At 34.3% G+C, this 11,412-nt stretch overlaps 1 protein-coding gene across 24 annotated transcripts in view; it reads left to right on the plus strand.

Moving 5' to 3' along the window:
• Nrxn1 (neurexin 1) overlaps window positions 1-11,412 on the plus strand; it is a 1,171,927-nt gene that overhangs the window by 502,086 nt on the left and 658,429 nt on the right. For all 24 annotated transcript variants that reach the window (XM_029558644.1, XM_029558639.1, XM_029558643.1 and 21 more), the window contains one exon: window positions 2,306-2,744. In XM_029558644.1, the coding sequence (XP_029414504.1) occupies window positions 2,306-2,744 (439 nt within the window). The remainder of the gene's footprint in view (window positions 1-2,305; window positions 2,745-11,412) is intronic.

The following is an 11,412-nucleotide window of genomic DNA, read 5'->3' on the forward strand; positions in this document are numbered from 1 at the left end:
ACTTCCTACATAAGAAAGATCATATGAACAATTGTCAGTAACCCTGTCATTGAGCATCATGTTATTTCAAAAAAGACAAAACAGCTTACACATGAATTTCAAGATGATTTTGAATACTTAACAGTCACTTGTTATTCTAATTGAACTAGATTCAGGTAATTTTAAGAGTAAGTCTAACTTTGGAAAAATAGAGTAATTACAAAATGTGGGTCAAAAGAAGTAATCATGATAATCTTTATTATGCACATTAGAGAATGTTTAATCCCAATGAATGTCCAAACTGTCTGCAGATATTAATATATAAGCCATGAGAAATGAAAAATTAACAGACTGAGCAGCAAGAAAGTCATGATGAAAGGTCTTACTGAAAACTGAAAATCACCCATGAAAAGCATTTTTTCCACTGCTAAAGATCTCCAAAGCAAGACAATCCTAAATCAACTTTCCCCGGGCTTAATAGCCCTTCTTCTTTTCAAGACAGTATTCTTAAGAATTAGTGTAATTCATTTTGTTATTGTTGAAATTCATTTTCTCTTCTGTTGTCAATAGATGCTTGTTAAGTCATTGCACACATTTATTCATAGAATAAAGTATATCATACATTTTATAGTAATTCTGCTTGGAGATGAAGGAAACAAGCCGCAGGCTCAGCACTAAAGAGATGTGACTTATTTATTGGGTGAAAATCAAATATAAAAACTGATTATATGTGTGGGTTTCATTTCTTAACATGTTTCCTAGTGAAAAAAAATACAGAGGTAACTCTCATATGATAAAAAGAGATCTTAATATATTCTCGTCTAGGTAGATGTAACTGATGTTATCTAAGTCTTTATATAGATTTTCTCATTTCCATGCATTTTTTAATTTAATTATTACTTTCATCCTGTGAAGTGTTACCTTTTTAAGGGAGCAAAACTAGACTTGGCAAGATCACACTTTTTTTGTGCTGTTTGCATCTAAATCTGAGCTCTGATTCGATACAAAACCTTGTACTCTAAATCACTGAGAGTGATTGAGAAAGAATTCACTAAGAAATCATCTCAGGAAGCTCATTGACTTGAGCTAACAAATCATGTCTTGGTTCGATTAGTCATGACTTTGTAAGAAATTCCTACTGCACTGGCTTCCTTGACACCATAACCCTGAATGATCAGATACAAGCAGATACATGCTGTTTAACTTTTCCTAATATGTACACATTTTGTGTGTGGATGAATGAATTTAAAATTTGGCAAAATTATTAGCTATGAAATTTTCAGTCCCTTAGATGGATTTATATTTATCTTGATATAGATAACTAATTTACGCTCAAGTCAGTATACGCTATGTATTTTAGAAATAACTATCATGTGCAATTTTTAGAGAAAAGATACAATTTTCTCTTTATACTTAATTATCTAATAAATGTGGTATAATAGCAGATGTATGTTATTATGAGTTCTGCCACTGAGTTTATTTTCATTTGTTGTTCAAAGGGCCCTGGGACTATCCGCAAGCTACCAGAACTCCTTACCTTTTTAGTAGGAATGATTTTAAAATGAGAGCTTAGGACAACATTTATCTGACATTTGTATAAATTAGAAATAGTTATACATCAGGAATGCATGCTGAATGGATTAGTGAACACAGTGCTTCACATCTGGTAGTTTCATGTTTCCCAACAGCATTCAGCTATTTACTCAGGGCAGACCAAAACAGGGCTTTGGAATCTCAGTTTTAGTGAAGATATTTGGAAAAATTTCCACATCAACTTGTCATAATTATTTTGTAAAGATTCACAGAAATAAATATATACATATCTCTACATCAACTATCTAATCTATCATCTATCTATCTATCTTTCTATCTATCTATCATCATCTATCTGTCTATCTTTACCTGTCCATCTACTATAGAAGAGATACATTAAGAGACCTGACTATAAAAACATGCCCGATTTTTAATAACTTCAGTTTTGGAAAAATGGAACAACCTCAATACTTACATTTCACTTAAAAAGCATAATAACTAATGAAATAACTTCTATAAATTCAGGTCTTCACATGCTAATATAGAAATGATAATGAAATCACTATACAGATTACTTTATCATTTGAGTTCAGTACATGTAAAAAAATTGAATGGTCACCTTCAATGAATTAATAGAAGAATTTTATTTGTTTGGAAAAAAAATAGTTTCACAACAAAATCAGTCAATAATTTGTGCTTTCTCATGACCTACTTGATAGTTCCATGAACCACTGACAAGTTCCATATATTTAAATACGAAGTCTAGTTTCTCATTGCTTTTCTCTGCCCACAGGTTGTATATAAAAATAATGATGTAAGATTGGAACTCTCTCGACTTGCCAAGCAAGGAGATGCCAAGATGAAGATCCATGGAGTGGTGGCATTTAAATGTGAAAACGTTGCAACTTTAGACCCAATCACTTTTGAAACCCCAGAGTCTTTCATCTCTTTACCCAAATGGAATGCAAAGAAAACAGGCTCCATCTCGTTTGATTTCCGTACAACAGAGCCAAATGGCCTCATCTTATTCAGCCATGGCAAGCCAAGGCATCAAAAAGATGCCAAGCACCCACAGATGATTAAGGTTGACTTCTTTGCTATTGAAATGCTGGACGGCCACCTGTACCTCCTCTTGGACATGGGGTCGGGTACCATAAAAATAAAAGCACTGCAGAAGAAAGTCAATGATGGAGAATGGTATCATGTGGATTTCCAGAGAGATGGACGGTCAGGTAATTTAAATTTTCACAATGCCGTTAGAACCCCTGCCCACACCTTATCTTTCTGTAGAGTGAAAACTAAGATCTATCAAAGATTCCCTGCATTGCAAGGAAATCATTACTGTTTGTGTTTCATCTCATGTAAAAATCAGAATAATCTAATTGATGATTGTGCTTGAGTATCAAAACCCAAACATTTACATGGCCTCTAGAAAAGCTTCTCTAGCAAACATTTCTTCGTTAAACAAGTGCCAGATCTTGCGAGAAATTTTATCTTGAATTTGCTGACAACAGAATTTAAAGTTCTTATAATCACAATTTGTTTATGTCATTAGGTGTTTAACATACCTGAGCCTCTCAAATATAACATCAAAAAATTAAATCGATCCATGAAATGAAATTATTTTATCTGGTGTTGGGTCAGATCTATGGAACTAAAAACACTTTAATCAATACAGTAGCATTCAACATTCTTTCTCATCCAGCTTTTCCTTAAGATATTTGGAATTCTACCAGCAGGTGTTACTCTTCCAGCATCCTTTTCCTGTACTTCATTCCTCTAAGGAGGAGGAGAGAGGGTGGCAGGGAGAATTTATCATAAATAACATTTCCACAGCCATTTGGAAGTTGCTTATTGGGATTAGAGTTTGGCTAGTATTAACTTTACTCTAAAATGCACAAAGGAAAAAAAAAATCTTCCAGGCAGAGAACTGACATTTATGGAAATTATAATAGGTGGAAAGAAGAAAGGACATAAAGAGGGAAAGAAGGTGTGATGATTAGTTTAATTCTCAACTTCACACAATCTAGACTTACCGGAAGGGACTGTTTTCGTCAGGTTGACCTGTAGGGGCATGTCTATGTGGAGTCATCTTGATTACCTTGATAGTGGTGGGAGGACCCAGCAGCTGTGGGTGGCGTCATTCCCTAGGCTTGCTGCCTGGACTTTTTAAGAGTGGAGAAAGTGAGCTGAGCACTCGTGTGCATGCGTTCACTCTCTGTTCTTCACTGAGAATGGGACTAGCTGATTCAAATTCTGCCTCTTTGACTGACCAGCAACAGTAGACTGTAATCTGGAATTGAGATCTAAAGTAAACCCTTTCTCGCCTAAATTGCTGTGGTCAGAGCATTTTTATCACCCTAAATCATGGTCATCTGTTTTAATTTACAACTACATAGTATCTCCTTTAGTCTTTTCACACAGTCCTCATTTATACACTACAATAGAAAACATCTGACTTAGGCCTAGCTACACTATACTCTGGATTTTTCTACTAAATAATACTATAAGATTGACCAAGATATTTTTATAGGCCTTAGTTTTCTTCATCTATAAAACAACTAGGAAACCCCATAATGAAGGAGAATTGGCATGATAGGGCTAAAAATTCGGGATTCTTAATGAACTTTGCAGATGAGCAGTGAGTCATCGAATTTAAGAACTGTGAATCTCTAGGCACCTGGAGCTTCTTTGAAATCTTGTCACTGGGTACAATCCTCCTGTAGAGGCACGTGCTGAAATCCTGGTGTGAGCTCTGTTCCTTACCCTCCCTAATGCACAGCACTGTCATTTGCTGCTTCTGCAGGGAAATCTTTTTCTGTTATCCTATTCTCTGTCTTTCCACCTTGTTTATAAATCAAGAATGTTACATTTACATTTCCGTAGATACCTTTTCATGCAATAAAAGAAAGGAACGGAAAGTATGAAAACTGAGAGGGAGCTTGAGTGAAAATATAGAATAAGAGGAAGCTCAGAACACATTTCTCCAACTCTCATTTGTCTCAGGAAATCTGTATGATTTCTCTGTTTCTGGAAATTTGATCTCCCTAAATGTTCGCATCCCCCTAAAGAAATCTTCAGGGAAATGCATTCCTCTTCATTTTTCTGATGTAAGCTTAGACAAGTTGACAGATGAGAATGCAGAAAAACAATAATAGACTGTCTCCCTCTCTCCATACCTCGTCCCTCCAGTCTGTCTCTAGAAGACATAGAACCTAATTTTCTACTTATGAACTTTCTAACAGAATTAAAATGAGGGTGGGTGGCATGGCATAATCTAATGCTTTGAAATATTGAACTGTGGATAGTATCGTTGGAATTAGGGTATATTGAGAATGAAATTTCAGAAATGATTTTTAAGAGGAGGAATTTTAAATTCCTATTTTATGAAAGTATAAAATAAATCAGATTATCCTGGTATCTTTTGGTAGTTCAGAATAGTTAAACATACCAAACTTCAGTTCAGTTACACTTCATTTACATATAAATGAGATATTAGCTAACGATATGAAAATACATAATGAATATCAAATTATTTGTAAATGAAAAAGAATATAAAAAGAAAGCCATCTATTACTCTATTATCTTAGTAAAAGAAATTTATAGTTTTAGATATTTATTTTCAGTATTTCATCTATATGAACTATGTCTATGTGTATATATGTATGTGTTATTTATATGTATATATGTATACACACATATCACATTTGAACATACATGCATAGACCTAAGGGGAAAAAAAACTGACTTGAGCTTTTCAATGGAGCGCATTATAAAGAGAAAGTGCTAATGCAATATTATTAATTATTAAGTAAATACCTTAACTAAGAGCAAATAAAATCTACCTCTTTATTTTACACAAGCTGCTTATCGTTTATTGACTGTTATATTAAAATCCTAGTTTGCAAATGTCAAAAGCAGATAAAATCTACTGTAATTTACATGGATAAGTTCCACATTGAATGACTAGAAACGTTCTCTAAAAAAGTTTTATTTACCAACTAAGACAGAAAATAAAGCATGGGCTTTTGTTAGAATCCAATGGAAGGGTGAAAGTTACTCTGCTTGGTGGTGTTTGATGGTAAAGTGCTTTTATATGATTAAACTCTCATATCAGTGAGTTGGAACAAACAATATGAAAACCAAAGCCAAGTTGTGCTCTCCAAATAATTGAAAATGGAGCTCATATTATGGGGCCTAGCTTAGAGGAGTTTAATGTAATTTTAATAGCTGCAGCTGTTAATATTTCATAGATAATATTTTAATTAAGTTCTACAATTGCACACTGCATTGATTTGGTATATAGCTGCCTTCTGAAAACTGAATGAGCATATATACTATCTCTCATTTTATCTAAAGTGTATTTCAGATTTTCCCTGTTTGAAATACTAGCATTTATATTCAGTTCAAACTAAGCTACATGGGACTTAATAATTAAATTTCCCCATTTTTCATAGCAACTACAAAATATTTCAGAGACTTTATAAAATCTATTTTCTATATAATAGAGAAATGGCATGACTATTATAACAGACAGTTTGGTCTGCCTTCTTATGGTGACGAAAGAACATGCATTGAAATTCCTGGGCTACTCCACAGCAGAATGTCAAACATATTTAGGGAAAGCCAGGTATAGTGGTACATGTCTTTAATCCCAGCACTCAAGAAGCAGAGGCAGGCAAATCTCTGTGAGATCGAGGCCAACCTGGTCTATAAAGCGAGTTCCAGGCCATCTGTGTCTACAGAGAGACACTGTCTCAAAATACAAAAAAAAAAAAAAAAAAAAAAACCCAAAATTTAGAGAGCCATATTTCTTTCTAACTGAAGTAGAGGGTCACAAGTCTCAGGTACTGGTTTTGACTACCTATGACATTAGTTTACCTACTAAATAAATACAAATGTAATGGAGAAGTTTGATGGCAATTTAAGTACTAATTTTCTTGGTCAGAGATAAAGTTAAAGTCATACTGAGTGTAATTGAAATTTTATTATTTCCAAAGCAGTTTATAAGGAAAACTCATCTAAGACAAAGAATGTTTAATTTAGCTTTATATCCACAGTTCCCAGTATTTTGAGCATAATAGTTGCTCCATATGCATTTACACACACACACACACACACACACACACACACACACACACACAAACACACACACTCATGGGCAATGAATAGAACATTACCAATATTCCTAATAAAAAGAATATTATCATTTTAAATTTGAAGAATATTTTTACTTGTAAATCCAACTTCTTTAAATTTACAATTTCATTTGAATTACCTTCTTGAAAATAGTTTATACCGTATAGGATAATAATTACTGTCCCTTATGAAGAGAGCGACAACTTCCAAGCCTAGATATCTGAAATAATACAGTGAGAAAAATAAATAATTGTTAGATAACTTCACAAATCTGGTACAAGAAGGACGAGCTTTGTCAGGAAGAGGACTTCTACTTTTCCTGTTCACAAGATCTCTATAGCTTTAGGCAAACATGCAGGTAGATGGAAAGTCAACCAAGTGAGGAGCTGTCACCTCCCTGATTCCTGGCCTAGGCAGCCCCAGCAAACCTGCCAGTGACAAGGAAAATAATCACTATCCATCTTCCCAGTTGTCCAACCTTTCATTCTTTTTCACTAAAAGTGGTACGTGAGCCCCTTGGTTGATAGAAAAGCCTGCCCTCATCTTGCATACTTTTCTAGAATTTCATTAGTTCGGAGAAAATTGATACCAATGTGTTTTTTTTTTTTTTTTTTTCCTTACCTATGATCTTTCTTCCATTCTGAAAGGTGAGCAAGAATGAAGCGCTCTAATTCTTCCATTCTAAAACTGTGGCCACAGTGGTTTCTATAGACCAAGTAGCTTTCTTTTGTTGACAGCTCAGTTTACTAGTGATATTGGAGTTCAAGTGGCTGAGCTATGTGTAAATTACCATTTCAAATCCTAAACTAAACTGGGAAAAGAGAGGCCGTACAAAGCATAGGCATGATCTAGAAGATCCACGGGACAACTTAGGTCCTAGAAAAGATGTCCACAGATACTAGGAACAAAGCCTCACAGTGTTGATTTAATTAGTATGACTGAATTATGCATACTCTTGTCCACTGTGCAGGACTCGAATCTGAATACTTCTTTACCAGCCCTTCCGGCCCCTGCGGTTCTCCCTTGTCTCTCTCAGCTGGTCCCAACTCTGACACAAAACAGCTGCCCAGGTATTTAGCTAAAGGGTGAATTGTGCTACAATTAGGATAGGATTAATGATTGTTTCCTTAGGGCAAAAATATTGTTTAAATTTATGTTAAACTCTTTGGCTCAGTCAAGGATATCCTCTTAAGTATTTTTATAGCAAACTGCCAGTCATTTTTTCCTTCTCTTTTGCAAACTATCATTACACGTTGAATTCAAAGAGAAAACTCATTATTCTTGTCAAGCTCTGCTTGTGTACAGCAGGATACAGCGGATTGCACCAGTGGTTATTCACGGATAAGCCTACATTTAACAGCTAAGAAGCCATTGAGATTTGAATTGAAGTCACAGAGTTCTGGTTTAAGAACTAGAAATTATAGTGGGAAAGGCACAGGCTTTCTCCAGAGCACATAATTAGGGGTTTATCGTAATCACTGTTTGATGTGAACAGCACTTGCTAGCTATCTATTACCAGTGCTGATTTCTGTGTATACCATTCATGAATCAACACACTTAGACGTTTCTACTTGAACAAACCATTAGATCTGTTTGCTCTTGATTTGAACTTACCTTCTAACTGTAAATGTTCCCCCCATGCTTCTACCCACTAGCCTGTTGCATATATTGAGATCATTTTAAGTGAATTGTATTAATACACTATATTTTATAGTCATGCCCATATAACACTAGCCATCAGTGGAAAGACTGAAATACCTTTGCAATATTTTGCCAATTATTTGTCTAAATAGGATCAATCTAGAATGGTATTTTTCTGTTAAATTTCATTAAATTAATTTTTTATTTACTTGTTATGGTCTTGTTTAAAGAAGCAAAATAGTTTCTTTAGTCTTGCATATGTTTGCAACAATTTTATTTTATAAATTGCTGGTTGTTATGAATGTTTCCATATACATTATGTACTTATGTAATTCATTACAGTGCAAATACCATTTTAGGCTATTTGTTTATTTTGACTTTTAAGGTCCTTTTTTAAAATTATAGAATGTCTAAGTGATAACATTTGTTTTCTGGGTGTTATATAGTCTGAAGCTAAGATTCACAGCAGAGTTACCTATGATCCTAGGCATTTGGGACTCCAACTGCATTTGTAGGTCTAAAGAAAAGAAACTCAAGGAGCAAATATTGGTAGTAGCCACCCTTAATATTGCCTCAGGTGTTTGGATGGTTCTTCACTGTAGAGATGGAGTCTTAGCATCTTAACTGAGATGAAGGGATCAGACCATACTAGGCCAATATAAATACACATCTCCTTGTCTAATAAACTGTCCTTATTCAGAATTCATGACCTCAAACATTCTTTTCATTAAGATTTACCTCCCATTGTAAGTTTGATTTCAGTGGAGGGAAAAATAATAGACCCATTACATATATACACATGCTCTGGTTCCTGTAACAATTGAAATATTAACCATAAACATACAAATATCTAATCATAAATTGGCATCCCAGGGGGCTAGAGAGATGGCTCAATGATTAAGAACATTGACTGTTCTTACAAAGGATCAATGTTTGATTCTATTTGCTTGTTACCATGTGATGCCTAACAAATATCCATAACTCTAGTTCCAAGGAATCTGATGCCCTCTTCTGGCTTCTGTGAGTATTGCACACATGTGGTGCACTTACATACGTACAGGCAAAAGCACTCATACACATAAAAACGAATTTAAATAAAAAATTAACATCCCAGAACTACATGTGAAATATTCCACGTTCTATGATAGATAATTTCTCATGGAGAATTTATAACTTGGCATTCTTACTTAAACATTGACCTTATGAACTTGAATTGCAGTCAAACCACGGGAGATTCAACATCACATCATAAATGTACTAAGTCTCCTTTGGGGATTGCTTTAGGGGCAGTCCCTAGACTAAGACACATTTTGCACATAGTTACATAATAACACTGAGTCTGTTACCCTCACTCTGGAATGCTGAATGGAAATCTGAACAATTTCTGGAAACAACATTTCAATTTTTGTAGGCATCAGTATATAAGGACATTCACACTATGCTGCATGTAATCACTCCTCTAGTCATGATCCTGTGCCTTTTTTACATTTCAAAAATGTTACTGTTTTAAGGTACTTTGTGACTAGTGTCTTCAACATGAGCTATTGGCCAGAAATTTTGTAGGCCAGATTCTGAGAACTGAAATGGCTACTTGCTTGTTCTTCACATTTGAAAGGGAAGGATGCGTTACTTTACCAGCTAATGTTTCAGCCAACATTCTTAACCACAGCATGTGCGGGATCTTCTCCTTTTACTCTCCCAGGGTGAGACAGTAGACTTTAAAATTTTGTTCTAACATTTAATTTTTCATATACAAGGCTTATTCCTAAGTCCCCAGCTCACAGCTGAATCCAAGTAAATAAAAACTTAAAAGATTTTTTTTTATGTTTTCTAATGTTTATTTCAGTTCTTTTTTATAATCATTATATATGTTTTTATTTTTCTTTTTAAAGAAAAAAGATTCTAGGGCTAGAGATATGGCTCAGCAGTTAAGAGCACTAGCTGTTCTTGCAGAAGACCTGGGTTCGATCCCCAGTACCCATATGGTGGCTAAGAACCTTTCTTAACTCCAGTCCAAGGAGAATCTGACACTCTCTTCTGACCTCTGAGGCATTGCATGACATGGGTGCACTTACATACCTGAAGGCAATGCACTTGCACACATAAAATTAAAATGATAAATAAAATATTTTAAAAAGGAAAAAAATATAGAAAATCAGAAAATACATTAAAACTATCCTGAACAGCCCTGACCCTCCTCATTCTAAAGCATGGTGGTTAATATTTTAGGTTCCTGTCTCGTGATTGTTTTTATAATTTTATGAGAATTATATATTTTGTATCCTACCATATTAATATTGAATTCTCCTTTTCTGGCTTTATTATACACTTTCACTGAGTTTGAGGTTTTTTGCTAGAGTAGAAATTTGGCAAATTTGTGTATTTATGGAATCTGAGTTTGTAAATTGAGATTTGAAGGTTATGGATAGATAAGATTTAATTTAGCTTAAATTGTTTGATGCAGTGACTCCAATTTTTAAAAATATTTTATTATTTTTATTTTATGTGAATGAGTGTATTATCTGCATATATGTATGTGGAGGTCAAAAGAAGGTGTCAGACTCCTCAGGAACTGGAGTTATGATGATTTTTAGCCACCATGTGGGTGCTGGGACTCAAACCCGAGTCCTGTGCAAAAGCAGCCAGTGCTCTTAACCACTGAGTCGTCTCTCCAACCCAGACTCAAATCTTTTATTCAAAGTACAGCCTTAGTAATTTCCTTAGTTTTCATAAAAGCCACAGTGAGGTGTATGAATGTACTAGGCCAGCTAGTTACCTGAAGAGCTAGAACATGAAAATCAGTTTCCTCCCATCGAACAGATCATCCAACTTACGTACAATTTACATTTAAGTTTTTTTTTTTTCTGTAGTTGAAATAGTACAATTTAGTCATATTTATAGTCATAATGGTGGAACTACAGTCACGCTGTGATGCTTTGAGAATGTTTTTTTTTAGTTTTAACAATATACAAAATATTACAGTAATTCAGATTTTTTGGCATAAATGATTACAGATTTGATAAATACATTTTATATCTCATAATAGCAATGAAGATTATACAAAAGCTATTAAAACAATTATAAAAATAAATTCAATTGTCACTTAAGTATCTAAAGAGA

The sequence above is a fragment of the Nannospalax galili genome, unplaced genomic scaffold, assembly GCF_000622305.1.
Source record: "Nannospalax galili isolate Female #2095 unplaced genomic scaffold, S.galili_v1.0 scaffold286, whole genome shotgun sequence".
NCBI lineage: Eukaryota > Metazoa > Chordata > Mammalia > Rodentia > Spalacidae > Nannospalax > Nannospalax galili.